The following is a 17370-nucleotide window of genomic DNA, read 5'->3' on the forward strand; positions in this document are numbered from 1 at the left end:
ATAGGTCCCCAAGGACCACATTATTCAAGGAGGAAGGCAAAAGGTAAAGGCAGGAGATAAGATTCAGAGACCAGGCACTGGAAGGCCCCTCTCTGGGTCTAGGAAGTAAAGTCAGGAATCCAGAAAACTCTGGCAGCTGAACACTGTAAGACAGGCAAGAAGCTTCCCACCTCAGAGTGAGAGAGTTAACACCACACATTGTAACAAATTTAGTTCACTGAAAACCACCTTAAAATACACTGAAATGATTAAACTGTCAATCCTTTGTGTAGGTTTTTAAGTACAAAACCATATATGACAAAGCGAGACCTCAAAGATAAGTTATACAGGTAAGAAAAACTGATACCTGAAAGCATAGCACATACAATAAGAACATTAAAGTTGTAATACCATGGAAATAGAATTAATCGAATCAATGTAGTCACTCTATAGAATCATCTACTGCTCTATGAGAAAAACTTATATCACAGGTAACAATAGCACTGTTCTGCACAGGAGACAACAGAGGGCAAGAATATGGGCAAAAGGATAGCCATTTGTGAAAATAAAAAAAAGGCACTTTTATTCTTCCTAAAATATATAGAAAAACCAGAATGAACAGTGCTGCCAGCACAAAATTTCCCTCTTTTTCTTAACTTCAGATTAAGAATATGAAGGAATTTTTTTTTTGTTACTTCTTTTGTTGTTGTTCTTATTATTTTTAAAAATGATTCTGTTATGATGTAATTGCTGCTTGGAAATAAAAGCTCACATACAAATATGACATGACCGCACAGAGGATACAAAGAAAAATTCCTCATTTTGTAGATCTGAGATATTCATGAGCTATGAATTTCCTGTGCTATAAAATAATATTAAGTATAGAAACCTGCAGCCGTTACCAGTAGCCTTTACAGAATTTTAAATATCTGTATAAGGCAGGAAGAATAGTTGAGCCGAGCAGAGCTGAGTTGAAAGGCACTATGGTGATGAGTCAGGTATATTCATAGATACAGACAGATAAAGCTTAAAGGTTCTTGTTATGCCACACAAGATTTAAACAAACTTTTCAGCTGAGTTTGCCCTTGTTACAGAAGAAAAGCTTTAAGGATGTTCTTGAATTGACTAGTCAGAGTACAGGCACTCACTGCCTTCTACTTTCAAATTTGTACTCGGCTTCCACTTCAGAGCAGGAACTATGCAACTGGTTTAACGAAAAATTTTCTATTATACTGCACAGTAAAATACACTCAACAGAAACGACAGCTTATGACCAATGAAACTAGTAATTCAGCCTGTGACATGGACTCAGTGAAGTAAATGAGAAGTAGAATAGAATTTCTGTTTACTGCAGATGACTCTTCTAGGTGTTATGAGAACTTCTTTTTTTTTAAAGAGATCCCAAATTAATTGGCTTTGATGGTAATACTATCACAAGATTGGGGCCTCTGTAAACTTCCCTAAAATCTCTTTAGGCAGCTACGAACAGAAGCAAGTCAAATAGAGGCATTCATACCTTTAAAACAAAACAAAAAACCTAAACTTTTCCATTAGGAAATGTAAGATGCAGTAATGACTATGAACATTCAAGAGGGAGCACCAGACTAAAAAATTTTAAGCAGAAATTTTCTAATACTGTAACTTTACCTAAATATATAGATTAAAAGCTCCTTCAAGCATTTTAAACCTGACAAAACCCTTGTGCTTTAGACACTGAGGTAATACAGTATTCAGTTTATCAAACTGAGTCATATCCCCACCTCACTATGATACCAAATGTCTGAAAGAAAAACCACGTTAGCACGCTCTCCTTTGAGCAGACTAATCCCCAATTCAAATTTATCCATCTAGAGTGCAGTGGAGCTCTGGTGGTGCAGTGGCTAAGAGCTACACTGAGCTACAGCTGCTAGCCAAAAGGTTGGCAGTTCGAATCCAACTCCTTGGAAACACTATGGGGCAGTTCTACTCTGTCTTATAGGGTCGCCGTGAGTCAGAATCAACTCGACAGCAATGGATAGTGTGTATTGCTTGAGTTCTCAGCAGCCTCCTCTTCACTGTGCAGAAAACATGGCAGGATTACCTGATGAATGTTGCATCTGCTGAAAGCCTCAGAACTCAAGGAAACATATCAAACCAACTGTGAATGGAAAACTGAACATAAGACTTCCATTATCATTATTTATTTAATGTAAATCTTATTTATTACCTTTTTTGAATACTCAATTACACATCCACATGGCTCAAAAAGTACAAATGATGATAAATCAGAGCATTTATATTTTTGTTTTGTTGCCAATAATGGTTTATTGACTTCGTCAACTTCCACCTAAACTTTTACATTTTGCTTACATAGAATTTCCTGTAATAATTTAAATTCAAGAATGATTGCTCTTGTATGATCGACAGAAATATAGTGGAAACATACGGAAGAAACTGATGAATTTAAAGGCAGGCAGGTGTCATTTTGAAAGGAAGACCATATATTAAAGAACTGATAGGTTTCAGGGGCTGAGAGAGTGTATGGAATAATAGGACATTAACATAAAGAAGAATGAAAGGGAAATGGTCAGCATGGAATTTAAGAAGGTTTAGAATAAAGAAATAGGGTAAAATACTGAAGAAGAGTAAAACGAGGAGTATAAATATTGTACTTTTGTAGAATATATACAAAAAAAAAAAACCTCAAACCCATTGTCATTTAGTCAATTCTGACTCAAAGTGACCCTACAGGATGAGCAGCACTACTTTATAGGGTTTCCAAAGAGTGCCTGGTGGATTCTAACTGCCGACCTTTTTGGTTAGTATCCATAGGTCTTAACCACTAAGCCACTATCCTCTGAGGATAACCTTATGACAAGATGTGACTGGAAACAGCACCTTGACAATCTAGAAAATACAGCAACAGAAACGACAGAAAGTTTTGAATTCCCAAATATTGAAAAGCAATGAACAATTTCCCCAAAACTATGGTACTAGACTTGCTAGACAAAATAACTGCTAACAGCAACTATAGGCAGTTCTCACTTTGCAAGGTAGTGTGGGATCATGAAAATGATTGTGCAAGCTGAAACTGTGCAAGTGAAAAATGGGAAAAATGACGATTATTCTGTGACCTTCAAAATTTTTGTCAAAACATTAAAATGTCTCTTACTGTCAGTTATAAATGAATAAAAACCAAACCAAACCTACTGCCATCTAGTTGATTCAGACTCAAAGTGACTCCATGTGATACAGAGTAGAACTGCTCCATAGGGCATTCTTGGCTGTAATCTTTATGGAAGCAAATAGTAATAATAGTAAAATTAATATTTATTTAGTACACTATAATTAGCCTTCACTATGGATCACAGCTCAAAATAAAGAAAAAAAAAATCCTCACAACTGGACCAATGAGCAACATCATGATAAATGGAGAAAAGATTGAAGTTGTCAAGGATTGCATTTTACTTGGATCCACAATCAACAGCCATGGAAGCAGCAGTCAAGAAATCAAAAGACGCATTGCATCGGACAAATCTGCCACAAAGAACCTCTTCAAAGTGTTGAAGAGCAAAGCTGTCACTCTGAAGACTAAGGTGCACCTGACCCAAGCCATGGTATTTTCAATCACATCATATGCATGTGAAAGCTAGACAATGAATAAGGAAAACTGAAGAAGAGTTGACGCCTTTGAATTGTGTTGGCGAAAGAATATTGAATATACCATGGACTGCCAAAAGAACGAACAAATCTGTCTTGGAAGAAGTGTGGCCAGAATGTGCCTTAGAGGCAAGGATGGCGAAACTGCATCTTACATACTTTGGACATGTTGTCAGGCGGGATGAGTCCCTGGAGAAGGACATCATGCTTGGCAGAGTACAGGGTCAGTGGAAAAGAGGAAGACCCTCAACGAGGTGGATTGACACAGTGGCTGCAACAATGAGCTCAAGCATAACAATTGTAAGGATGGCGCAGGACCAGGCAGTGTTTCGTTCTGTTGTGCACAGGGTCGCTATGAGTCGGAACCAACTCGACGGCACCTAACAACAATACTATAATTTAAAACATTGAGAATTAAAGTGTTTCATTTCTTGTAAAACTCAATAGTAGTTTGAACAGCGCTTGCCTCCTTCTCATCACATAACTTATGATATGGTACAAGCATATTTTTCTATGCCTTGGCAAAGTTAAGATCAGCATCCACTATTTTATCCTTTCCAGTCATGAAGCACCTCTGAGAGTTCATTTAATGTGAAGTTTTTTTTTTTTTTTGCTGGCGTCACTTCCTCTGGGACATATTCATCCTTTTCATCACAAACACTTCCCAATTCACTTCCAGCGTTTTATTTCTTTGCTGCACTTTCGTCTTTCTTTGCCAATTCTCTCTCTTGATTACCTATTTTTGTAAAATGTCCTGAGGGTTCATCACTGCCAGACAGCGATAGCTGCGAGAACCGAGTTACAGACGTGCAGCGACCAATCACCGGCAGCCTTTGAAAGAAATGATGTGACTCGTCACTGATCATGATGTGCATCTGTTACTTACATAGAGATTTGTGGACTGAAGGGCTAGCTGCAAAGCCTGTACTTAATACAGTTATTTACAGTTAACGTGGTAACTGAAATCTGAATGGTATGTTTGGGAAGGAGACCGGGGCTATTTAGCTAAACTGTGGTACATGAGGAGCCCTGGTGGCACAGTGGTTAAAAGCTTGGCTGCTAACCTAAAGGCAGGCAGTTGAATCCACCAGCCGCTCCTTGGAAAACCTATGCGGCAGTTCTACTCTCTCCTACAGAATCGCTATGAGTCAGAAATCAACTGGACCACAACCTCTTTGGTTTTACCAGTGGTAAGTGAAATTTGTGAATGTCGAAACTGTGCAAAGCGAGGACTGACGGTATTTATTGGGTCCTTACTATATGCTATATGCTAGGTACTATTTTAAGAGTTCTTTATGGATTATTACATAATCCTCACAATAACCCAATGGGACAGTACTACTGTTCACCCATTTTATAGACAATGTCACTATAGATCTCCGCCTGGCCATGTGATAGAACTAATTCTCCATATATGAGGGAGACTACAAAATGCCATGGTTCTGATAAATCCAAAGCTCTTCTTCATAAATATTTACTAACTTACATCAAAGAATTTGAGATAAGTAACATACATTCATTTGGAACATATACCTCCAGTAAAAGTCAGGTTCTTACAATAGTATGGAAGGAAGGTGGATACTCTCGGAAAATGTACTAAGGTTTTAGATAGCATAGGAATACTATTTAATAGAGGACGACGACAGTGAACTAAGAATTACTCTTAGGTCCTGAAAGAGTTTATAAATCCTTAACCTTCCTCTACCTCACCTGCCCCCCATTTCAATGGTCATTCTCTGAGAATAAGGAGATTCTTTGCAATAAGCACCAGACTTCTGCATAGCAGACTGTGAGCTCCTTGAGAGGCAGGAGTCATGTCTTAGAAATTTTTATACCCTTAGAGTCTAGACTAGTGCCTAGCACCTACTAGGTGCTCAGTAAATTTTTGTGGAATCAAAGAACAAATTTTTACGGTTACTCATCTCAACAGAACCAAGAGTAACTGAAGTTTGGAATAAGACATGCTGATTAGTTTTTTTTTGGTGGGGGGGAACCTAAAATAATTAATTAATTGGTAAAAATAATTAAATTTAGATTTTCTAAAATTTAAGCTCTAGTCCCTGTGTTGATTTTACCTGATGGATATTGTTTCTAAAGAAAAACAAAAAACTCTGGGGGATTATTCCTTCATAAGAGAAGTGTTGCAAAAACTAAACTTCAGTGGTTATAGAAGTCTATATTTATCACTGTAAAATTCAAACTGCATATCACCTAATTTCACAAATAGCTTCCTTATATTCTGATTACATTTAATTACTTATATTTGTGGTCTTATATTCACAATGTCTTATTTTAAATTTAATCATGTTTCCTCTGGAAACAAAACAGGAAAGATGTGGCTACCATGCCACACAAATTAAAGTTGAAAGAAGACTTTAAATCTTCTGGAAGACAATTTATTAAAAGAAACTAAAAGTAAAAATCTGAATTTTTTTTTTTTGGTGCAAAACATTTTCTTTTTTATTAAACTTTAGATGAAGGTTTACAGAACAAACTAGTTTCTCATCAAACAGTTAGTACACACATTGTTTCATGATGTTGGTTAACAGCCCCACGACATGTCGACACTCTCCCTTCTCAAACCTGGGTTCCCTGTTACCAGCTTTCCTGTTCCCTCCTGCCTTCCAGTCCCTGGCCCAGGGCTGCTGCGCCCCTTTAGTTTTGTTTTGCTCCGTGGGCCTGTTCAATCTTTGGCTGAAGGGTGAACCTCAGGAGTGACCTCATTACTCAGCTGAAAGGGTGTCCGGGGGCCATACTCTCAGGGTTTCTCCAGTCTCGGTCAAACTAGCAAGCCTGATCTTTTTTTTTTTTAGTAATTTTTATTGTGCTCTAAGTGAAAGTTTACAGATCAAGTCAGTCTCTCACACAAAAACCCATATACACCTTGCTACACACTCCCAATTACTCTCCCCCTAATAAGACAGCCCGCTCTCTCTCTCCACTTTCTCTTTTCGTGTCCATTTCGCCAGCTTCTAACCCCTCCACCCTCTCATCTCCCCTCCAGGCAAGAGATGCCAACATAGTCTCAAGTGTCCACCTGACCCAAGAAGCTCACTCCTCACCAGCATCCCTCTCCAACCCATTGCCCAGTACAATCCATGTCTGAACAGTTGGCTTCGGGAATGGTTCCTGTCCTGGGGCAACAGAAGGTCTGGGGGCCATGACCCCTGGGGTCCTTCTAGTCTCAGTCAGACCATTAAGTCTGGTCTTTTTATGAGAATTTGAGGTCTGCATCCCACTGCTCTCCTGCTCCCTCAGGGGTTCTCTGTTGTGTTCCCTGTCAGGGCAGTCATTGGTTGTAGCTGGGCACCATCTAGTTCTTCTGGTCTCAGGATGATGCAGTCTCTGGTTCATGTTGCCCTTTCTGTCTCTTGGGCTTGTAATCGCCTTGTGTCCTTGGTGTTCTTCATTTTCCTTTGGTCCAGGTGGGTTGAGATCAATTGATGCATCTTAGATGGCTGCTTGCTAGCATTTAAGACCCCAGATGCCACTATTCAAAGTGGGATGAAGAATGTTTTCTTAATAGAAAATCTGAATTTTTAAAATATTTCTTCTTAAACACTAGCCAGTAATAAAAGAATTTCTAAGCGAGTATTAATTTTAGAAGGTAATTAGAAAATTTTAATTTGGGGTCTCTTATCAAAGGTTTCACCTATAGAAATCATTGTTATAGAAAGTTCAAAATAGTGTATATGTTTATTTGCCCAATTTTTTAACAAATCACTTTTATAATACTGTAGAAATTAAGAAAATGTACAGTACAACTGAATTATGCCAAGGACTGTACCATGCAATTTCCTAAAACATCTATAAACTAGTTGGTATACAATTTCTTTACTACTGGTACAAAATATTGAACAGTTGGGGTGATATGTGTACAGCTGAGAGGAAAATTAACAGATAATATGGCTAGCGATACTAGTACAAATTCTCAGAGAATATTTAGATATCAAATATGAGTTAACTCAATTTTCACACCTAGAAACTAAAGTCATTGACCAATTAAATTATCTCTTAAAATTTACCTTTAAATAGAAATATTTTCCTAAAAAATGACTATATTTTAAGAAATATGATGAAACAAAAACTTTAAAATCTATTCCTGCTTTTAAAGAGCTGACAGTCAACTTAGAACATTTTGGGATTTTACAAATAGAAAATGCTTGGCCTATCTGTAGTGTCTAATGTTCACTTTCAATTTTCATTTTGGTAGCAAGAGATATTCACCGTAGATGTTCTGACTCACCTCTAGGAAACAACACAGCTCCTCTGAAGAAGTATAGTTTGGAAGCATTTTTGCCAGTATACAGATTATCACTGTTGACTTAATGGCAGTCTGTTTGTGACAAGACAGACCGAGCAGGCAGAGAGGGTGTAGACTGGAGCGGGTGGAATGTGTAGTCAAGAGCAGATGGACACCTTGAGCTTGAGGGAGGCACATATCACACAGTTAAAGAGAAGTGAAGGGCAAGTGGACCCAGGCAACCACACAGGTCAAGCAGGGGAAAACAGCTGTGGCAGTACATAGACTCTTCAGATATGAGAGACTGGAAGCCAGTGAGACACAGAAGGAAAAAACTAAGAGCCATACATGGAGACTAAACCAGATAAGAGAGAGTCAGAGTGCAATATACAGATACAGAGAGACCCACCAAGAGCAGTAGCACTGACAGAGCTGAGAAAGGGAAGGAGAAATAAAGGACAAGTAAAACACAGGCAGCCATGGGAAGGGAGATCAATACCTAACATATGGTAAAAACGATGAAAATTTCTGTCTTATGTACCATTGGTCCCTGACTTACTTTTCCAACAATTACGAACATAGCATTAAGAGCTATGAGGCAGTACTATGGGGGAAGTTCTTCCATATTAACTCATAACATAATTTTCAAATATAAATTCATATTATTCAGTTATTTATATAAAAACACTGTACAAATAATTAGTTTTAAGTTGCTTTATCTTTAAAAGGAAGAGTTAGCTCAGTAAAGAAGAGTTGCCACCTTTACTGCCAAATTCTTCAAAGGATTTTTCACAAATTGGTTCAGAAAGCTGTAAAAAAACTTGGTGGCTATTTTTAATTTTTTTTTAAAGTGAGATTTCTAGAGTAAGACTACTGATATTCACTGTGATTACTGGGAAACTGAAAGAGTCAAAATCACAGGGTAATAGTAAACCTGATTAAATATATATAATAAGGACAAATGTTAGTGAGCTACATAAATGAAGACCATATAGGTTACCTTAAATGGCTCTCTAGTCAGTTACTTCCCCATAGTTTCTGGTTCTAGCTATTTATAATGAATGATTCACTGAAAACACAAGAATTCTGGGTGGTCAACTTTTAGAATACTCATCCCTTACATTAACTAATAATTATAAGGTAGCATAGAGCAATGACTAGGAGAAGTAACTGATGAATAAAAGCTATAAGGCCAATTTTACACTAATGAACAAAAATGCCTGAAAAGTGTTATTTGGTTCATGAAAACATCACTTAAAGGATTAGGATATGTATCTTTTGAGTGGAAAGGGAAATGCTATAGTTCTTGAACCGTACATGTAGTCAAAAAGTGGTACAGTTTCATATATACCAATATGCCTTGAATTTTAAGGTCTGTTTACAAGGCAAAGTATAGATTTTCAATTGCCTAATTAATTTGAGTTGTGTCTAAAAACATATTAGACAGCTCAACTTGCCCACACATTCTGAACGACAGCACATTCTAGAAGCAATTACTGTTTATTTTTCACTGCTATCTTTAGAAGGAAGTGATTATTCACTAACAAAGAAGAGATATAACTCCTTAGTGTCGTTTCCTCAAGGGGTATTTTCAGCAGTAAAGTGAAGTGAATATTTAGCAAATACTAAGAATGTTCAGTCAACCATCAATCTGGATTATTTAAGCAAAGAAAAATTAAGGTTACATCAGTAGGCTGTCTACAATTCAAATTCACCTCATAATTGCTAACTTTCCATGTACACACTTTCTGCTGGGAGAAATGGGACTTGATAGTTAAGTATATGTTATCAATGGCCCCCTTCTATTTCCAGTACCAAGATAGACCCATCTGAATATAGTAATTTTAACCCTAAGATCTCTATTATAGTTTTTTTTTTTCTCTACATTATGCATTTTTTTTCAAACTTAATCTTTCTAGGAGTCCCTGGGTGGTGTGAATTGTTAAGCATGGGACTACTAACCTAGAGATCCCAGCTATGAAACTCTAAGAAGAGCAGTTCTACTCTGCACACACGTGGTCGCCATGAGTTGGAATCGACTTGACAGCAAGTAACAACAAAAACATTATCCTTCTAACTTTGAGGTGCCCAGATTTTTACCAAATGTTCTATATCTGCGGAAAAAAAGCGAAAAGTCTGTCTTGCGCCATGGCAAGGGCAAAGAACAATGAAATGGATACAAGTTTTGGGAGGAAATATGTTGACAGGTATCAGGCTTTTAGCCATATGGTTTTAGTGAATCTGGGTCCAGGTATTTTCTTAACAGTAGGTGGAAAATTAATCTGTAAGGTAGAGCTTCCCATCCTGTGTACCTAGTACACAGAAATTGCAGGTATGTCAAGATACTGATTCCCTCGCCCTTCATGTTAGCCAGGATGGGCTTGGAATGGCAAGAGCCTCTGTCCCAGAATGCTGTATGAATGTTATAATTTTCCATATGTGCTTCTTAAGAAATAGTGAAATAATCTTAATAACTTGTTGGTAGCCATTCCTTAGGCAAATACTAGAGGACTGATGAAGAGGTATGGGGAGAAGGTCAGGTTTTCAATGACCCAGAACAAGAGGCTGCTAGCAGGGAATAAGGTACAGATTTCAGAGCTGAATAGGTACTATGAAGTCTACGAAAAAGATCTTTGAAGTCAGATAGGCAAATACTGTCTTTATGAGCAGGAAGTGGGAGAAGTCAAAACCACAAGGAAAGCCTAGAAATGTATATTGTCAGTGACACCTTCCCTAGCCACCAACCTAAAAATTCAAAGCCTCCCTTCCACTTACACAATACTTCAGTACCCTTTTCCTGCTTTGTATTTTCTCCCACCAATTACCACTCTCTAATGGCCTCTTTGAAAGGCGCCCTGGTGGTGAAGTGGTTAAAGTGCTCAGCTGGTAACCAAAAGGTCAGTGGTTGGAATCCACCAGCCCACCAGCTGCTCCATGGGAGAAAGGTGCAGCAGCCTGCTTCTGTAAAGATTTACAGCCTTGGAAACCCTGTGGGGAAGTTCTACTCTGTTCTATGGGGTCATTATGAGTCAGAACTGACTTAATAGCACTGGGTTTGGTTTTTTTTGGAAAGAGCTCTTTAAAGTGTTAAAAAGCAAAGATGTCACCTTGAGGACTAAGGTGTGTCTGATCCAAGCTATGATATTTTCGTTTACTTCATATTCATGCGAAAGCTGGACAATGAATAATGAAAACTGAAGAATTGATACATTTGAATTACGGTGTTAGGGAAGAATACTGAATATACCATAGATTGCCAAAAGAACAAATAAACCTGTCTTGGAAAAAATGAAGCCAGAATGTTCCTTAGAAGCAAGGGATACTTTGGACATGTTATCAGGAGGGACCGGTCCCCGGAAAAGGACATCATGCTTCGTAAAGTAGAGGGTCAGCGAAAGAGAGGAAGACCCTCAACAAGATGGGATTTATACAGTGGCAGCAACAATGGGCTCAAACATAAAATGATTGTGAGGATGGTGCAGGACCGGGCAGCATTTCCCTCTGCTGCTCATAGGGTGGCTACAAGTTGGAACTGATTTGATGGCACCTAACAACAACAGCAACAACAACAGTATACTATATAATATTCTTATCTATCTTGTTTATTGTCTGTCTCCCCTACTAGAATGCAAGCTCTGTGTGGGCTTTTTACTTGTCGAAATTCACTGCAATATTCCCAGCACCTAGGACAACGTCTGGTGCACGGTAAGCAGTTGTTGAATGACTGCATGAAGACTGAATACACACACCCAGAGAGACATTTAGGAAGCACAACCGGGGCGTAGGGGGTGGGGAGTATAACAGCCTTAGCAGCAGCACGTACCCAAACTTAGCCCCGGTTGGAACCAGTCTGAAAAAAACCTGTCAGTCAAAGCAAGCTGTGCTTAGACTTTTTAGAAGTTAGAAGATATCAATCCTCTGTAACCTTGTCTGTTTTCAAACATTTATATTTTACTTTCCTTTCACCCTAGGGGAATGTCTCCTCATACACAGTTAAAAATTATATTAACTCTTTTTGGGGAGCAGTACACCACACAAGATCATTTCTAATTTCATCTTTACTGCTACCCCAATGTCTATTTCGGCTTTATTGTTTCCAGAGATTTCTATGTCTTACCGAACATGTTTTTTTTTGACTATTAGTTTTTGCTTTTGATTTCTTCACTGTATTTTCTATCTTTTTGTGTCTCTGGTTTCTGTGTAATATTTTGTGACCCTTGTCAATGTCATAGGGAATATAGAAAAACATGAATAAATAAGTTATTTCTAATTTATAAAAAAAGAATTAGTAACAGGAGTAAAAGAATATTTCCACAAATGCTTTTTCAATCCTATAGAATTAAAATAATCAATGATAGTTTAAAAATAAATGACAGCCTTAAATTCTAAGATAACTAATTAAAACATACGGCACTCCATAACATTTTCATAGTTTCTTCCTTCTGATGAACTCAAAATATTCCTCCAGATATTGTAAAAATGGTCCTCATAACATTTCTATTAAGATATGTGAGGCAGACATTTGCTATTGCCATTTTATTAAATACACACACACACATACAGAATGTAAGTTATTTAATAAACAGTAATTAATTATATCATCCTCTAGGTAACACTGTATTCAACTGGCCAATTTTACAGTAGGAAATACTATAAATAGAAAGAAATGGGGAACCAGTCACTTGACATGGATTGAAAACCCCTCAAATATCTGCCATTAACTGTATGTTATAACAACTGAGAGTCATTCTTCATTTTAAGGATAAGATGCAACATTGCCAACTCATAAGTGTGGAGTTGTCAAGTACTACAGTTGCTTTCAAAAAGAAAAATGAAAACACTATGACTGTATGATGAAAATAATCATGATATTTTAAGCACAATTAAAAATTTTATTATACCTGCTTTTAAATATATATATTCACAGGTAAATTCCATTTATGAAATGAAGCTATTTTGAGCGACAGATCCTTTTTTTTTTTTTTTTTAAAGGGAAACGGATTGTCATAAAGGAAAAAATACAGTGTAAAATGGGTATTTTTAGGTAATGTCATTTGCTATCACAACCCATAGATCCATTAGTTATTTGTGGTCAGTGCCCTGGTGGTGCAGTGGTTAATCACTCAGCTGCTAACCAAAGGTCCTTATTTCAAACCCACCAGCCACCCTGTGGGAGAAAGATGTGGCAGCCTGCTTCCGTAAAGATTACAGCCTTGGAAATCCTACAGGGCAGTTCTACTCTGTCCTATAGGGTCATTATGAGTCAGAATTGACTTGATGGCAATGGGTTTGGCCTGGGCGCATGCTGACATCTTCAAATAATATTACCATTTTAAATTATGGATAACAGGAGAATTGACCAGAGAATTTTAGGTGTTTCAAAGATAGTTCAACAAAGTTTAGTTATTTCCATGAGAATTTCCTGTCATCACCACAATTGCCACCAACTCAATCAAATAGGTCATACAACGATTTCATCATCTCTTGCCCTTAATTGATTTCCCCCTCTATTTTTTTATCTTACTTCTGGCAAGGGTATTTTCATCTTCCCAGTCACTTATACTGTAGCTTTTCATTGTCTCCTCCCTTTCCCTCAGCCTTTATACCCAATCTATTTGTCATCAAGGAGTGTGGATTCTTTCTGAGTAACAGTTGTTGTAGCTCTCCTGTCCTCTCCATTGCCACTGCTCCAATTCACACCATCAACCCCATATACTTGTTTTATTTGCACAGCCAGCTAACTGGGCCTACTGTCTCCAGCTTCTTACTCCTCTTTCATCCATTTACTAAATTAATCTTTAAATCCCACTTTCATCATGCCATACCTCTTATTTAACATCTTTTAATGACTCTTTGAGGGAAACTACTGATTTTGGTTTAAAAACTGTTCAGTCTTCATAAGCTGCCATGAAAAATGCTGGGGGTGCTGGCCTAAGTCTTTTCTTATTTGATGTAACCTAATTTTTTTTTTTTTTTTAATGTTGATACCAGTTTCAAAAGGAGGAAACTACCCATTAACAAAGGGCCAGGAAACAATTCTTTTTTTTCTTTCTGGGAAAAAAGAGAGTCGCGACAAGCTTTTGTTCGCTGTTATGTCCCGAACTTCCAGAATAGCGCCTGGAACATAATAAGTGGCCAATAAATATTTAAGGATTGAATGGATATATGCTGGGGAGTATATATGAAATCACCTTCTGATTTAAGCGAACACTGTTTGAATAAAAACTCACAGGGAAGAGAAGGTTATAGGGACTATCAAGTTCTATCTTAAGAAAAAAACTGGTCAGAGAAAAGCTGAATAGTTAAGAGGATTCATATAAGATCAAGTGACTGTGATAAAGAAGAAACTTAATATCTTTTTTCTGATAAATTGTATAACAAAGTCTAAACCAGCAGTGAGGGAGAAAGCCCCTCTTTAGAAAAAGAGAATTATCTGGGTAGTGCAATGACTAAGTGTTGGACTACTAGCCAAAAGGTTGGCAGTTCAAACCCACCCAGAGATGCTTTGGAAGTAAGGCCTGGTGATCTGCTTCTGAAAGGTCAGAGCCTCAAAACCCTATGAAGCAGTTCTACTCTGCATACATGGAGTCACCATGAGTCAGAACAGACTCAACAGTAACTAACAGTACAGTATAGTCAGAAAAAGAATAGATCTTAGCCCTAGGTAGCAGAGCTAAGATGAATCTTACAAAGCTTTAGTCTCAAAAAAGGCTAAGGTTTTTTCTGCTTAGGCCTGAGTGACCACAAGAGTTGAAGTTTAAATCTGTTCTGCTGATTATACAGTGCTGCATAAAAATCACCCCAAAACTTGACAGTTTAAAGCAATTTATCATTCCAGTTCTGTGGCTCAGAAATGTGGGCATGGTGTGACTGGGTCACTCTAGCACGGGGTCTCTCAGAGACTGCAATCAGTTGTTGGCTAGGGCTATAGTCATCTCAAGGCTCAGCTGGGAGCATATCCCCTTCCAAGGTCACTCACGTGGCTGATGGCAAGCATCAGGTTCTTGCTGGCTCATCGCCAGAGACACCAGTTACTTCCCACATGGGCCTGTCCAGGGAGCAGCTCACGCATGGCTGCTGGCTTTCATGAGAGTGAGCAAGAGAGAGGACAAGGGAGAATCTGAGGTCTGCCAACATTCACTTGTCTATGTTCCTCATTATCCTGAAGCAGCAGTCTTGACAGAATGGTGGAATGATCTTTTGAAAACTCATTTATGGTTCCTGATGGGTGACAAGACCATGGGGGGTTGGATCAATGTCCTCCAGGATGTGGTATTTAATCTAAATTAGCATTTAATATATAGTGCTACTTCTCCCAGATCTGTGAATTAAAGAGTGGCAATGGGGGTGGCTCCTCTCACTATTACCCTTAGTGATCCGCTAGTAAAACTGCTGCATCACATTCCCATGACTTTAGGCTCTGTTGGTCTAGAAGTTTTAGTTCCAAAGGGAGAAATGCTTCCATCAGATGACATTGAGCTGAAAGCTGGAACTGCCATCTTGCCAGTTCGGGCTCCTTATGCCACTAAACCATGGAGGCAATGGAGGGTGTTACTATACTGGCTAGGGTGGGTGATCTTGATGGCCAATGGAAAATTGAGTTGCACAATAAAGTTAAGGAGAATTATGTATGCAATATAGAAGATCCTCCATGGCACCTCCTTAGTACTTCCATGTCCTGTGATTAAAGTCAACAAAAAGCCACAACGACCTAACTGAGGCAGGATTTCTAATGGCTTAGACTAATAGAAATGAAGGTTTGGACCATTCCATCAGGCAAGGAACCATGAACAGCTCAGATGACTGTTGAGAGCAATGAGAATATGGAGTGGATAGTGTAAGAAAAAAAAAGTGGAAGAAGGTAGTAGTAAATACTAGCTACAACTACAGGAAGGAACCCTGGTGGCACAATGGTTAAGTGACTGGCTGCTAACTCCAAGATCTGCTATTCGAACCCACCAGCCACTCAGTGGGAGAAAAGATCTTGTGATCTCCTGTAAAGATTTCAGCCTAGGAAATCCTATAGGGCACTTCTACTCTGTCCTATAGGGTTACTATGTGTCAGAATTGACTTCACAACACACGACAACAAAACAACTATTGGATAAGCTGCAAAAATGAAGAATGCAATAGTTAGATATATTAATGAAATATTTTTGTTTTCTTCTCTCTCATTCCTTTATAATTAATATAAGAAGTGTCAATAGCAATTAGCTTTATTTCTCAGTATTTAAATTCCATGATACCAAAGGTGAGAAGAATGATCATGATCTGAAGACAAAAAAAGGAACTTTGTACTCTCTTCTAGGAAAAGTTTTCAGATGTATGTGGGATAGATGAATTCGGTTAGGTGGAAAGATGATTTTATTATTATTATTTCTCTATTTAGAGATTAAATCTGGTTTAAGGAGACGTATATAAGTGCCAAGTTGGTAAGGGGTGGACTGTCATGGTTTGTGTAATATGTTAGCTTGGCTAGGCCAGACTACAATTCCCATAATTCCTTTTCCATATGTTTCCAGTTAGGTGGACCACAGGAGAGATGCTTATAGAAGATATGGAGGGTGAAAGTGAGGTCGCAGTCATTTCTAGCTGACACAGGTGTTGCTTATTTGCTGGCTTACCTTTTGTTATGAGGCAGTGGCCAGGTGTGTGTATATTTAGTTCCATGACACAAGGCACTGGCTTCTACAGGACATCCACACCACCAAGGACAGAGACAACAAGAATAGACATAGGTTGAACACTATCCTCATGGACTCCAGCTCATGCTTATGGGTTTCAGCTCATTCTTGTTCTCCCTGACTTTATACCCATTTTCTCTTACTAACTGTCTGCTCTGCTGACTCAAGCTCCAGTATCAGATGCAAAGTCAACAGCCTTACATGACTGTTTGACCAGCTCTGGTCAAATCTTATGTGAAATCCCTAAAACAAATCCTTTACTATATATAATATGTATATTATATTTTACACACACACACCATTCATATATATACATGGGTTTATCTCTCCTAGTGGATCTGCTTCTCTGTTTGAACCCTGGATGATACGCCTGTGAAGTTTAGCTATAATGACAGTGACGTTCAGTTGAAGTTTAGGTTTTAATGATAGCTTAGTTAGGACAGTAGTTCTTTACGTAGTATTTGAACGCTTCTCCAAATTATTTCTTTTAAATATGGAAATGTGTCTGCAACTTCTAAGTACTTAGCGATTAGCTATCTCCTCCAAGTGTTTCATAGTTTGTGTTCCAAACTTCTACTCATTTTCTGGCGTCTATAACCAGAGCAAGCCCATTTTTGTTCTGTAGCCATAACCAGATACCACTATTCATTTTGTTTCTACCATCAAAATCGGTTGGGAAGTGTGAAAGCCAAAACCAGAAAGCAATGACAAATGTCACCTGCTTCTCTTGCCTAGAGACTACAGTATAAACTCTATGGGCTGGAAGTCAATGCCCTCCTTAAACTGGCTGGAGTCTCCACCTCTTTCCTTCAGACATCAGGGCAA

At 38.2% G+C, this 17370-nt stretch overlaps 1 protein-coding gene across 7 annotated transcripts in view; it reads right to left on the minus strand.

The window, feature by feature from the left end:
* FAM172A (family with sequence similarity 172 member A) overlaps positions 1-17370 on the minus strand; it is a 497808-nt gene that overhangs the window by 135451 nt on the left and 344987 nt on the right. For 2 of the 7 annotated variants that reach the window (XM_049867971.1, XM_049867980.1), the window contains exon 11: positions 16486-16549. The exons of the other annotated variants lie outside the window; for them this stretch is intronic. In XM_049867971.1, the coding sequence (XP_049723928.1) occupies positions 16486-16549 (64 nt within the window). The remainder of the gene's footprint in view (positions 1-16485; positions 16550-17370) is intronic. 7 annotated transcript variants of the gene reach the window in all.

Source organism: Elephas maximus, chromosome 2, assembly GCF_024166365.1.
Source record: "Elephas maximus indicus isolate mEleMax1 chromosome 2, mEleMax1 primary haplotype, whole genome shotgun sequence".
Taxonomy (NCBI): Eukaryota; Metazoa; Chordata; class Mammalia; order Proboscidea; family Elephantidae; genus Elephas; species Elephas maximus.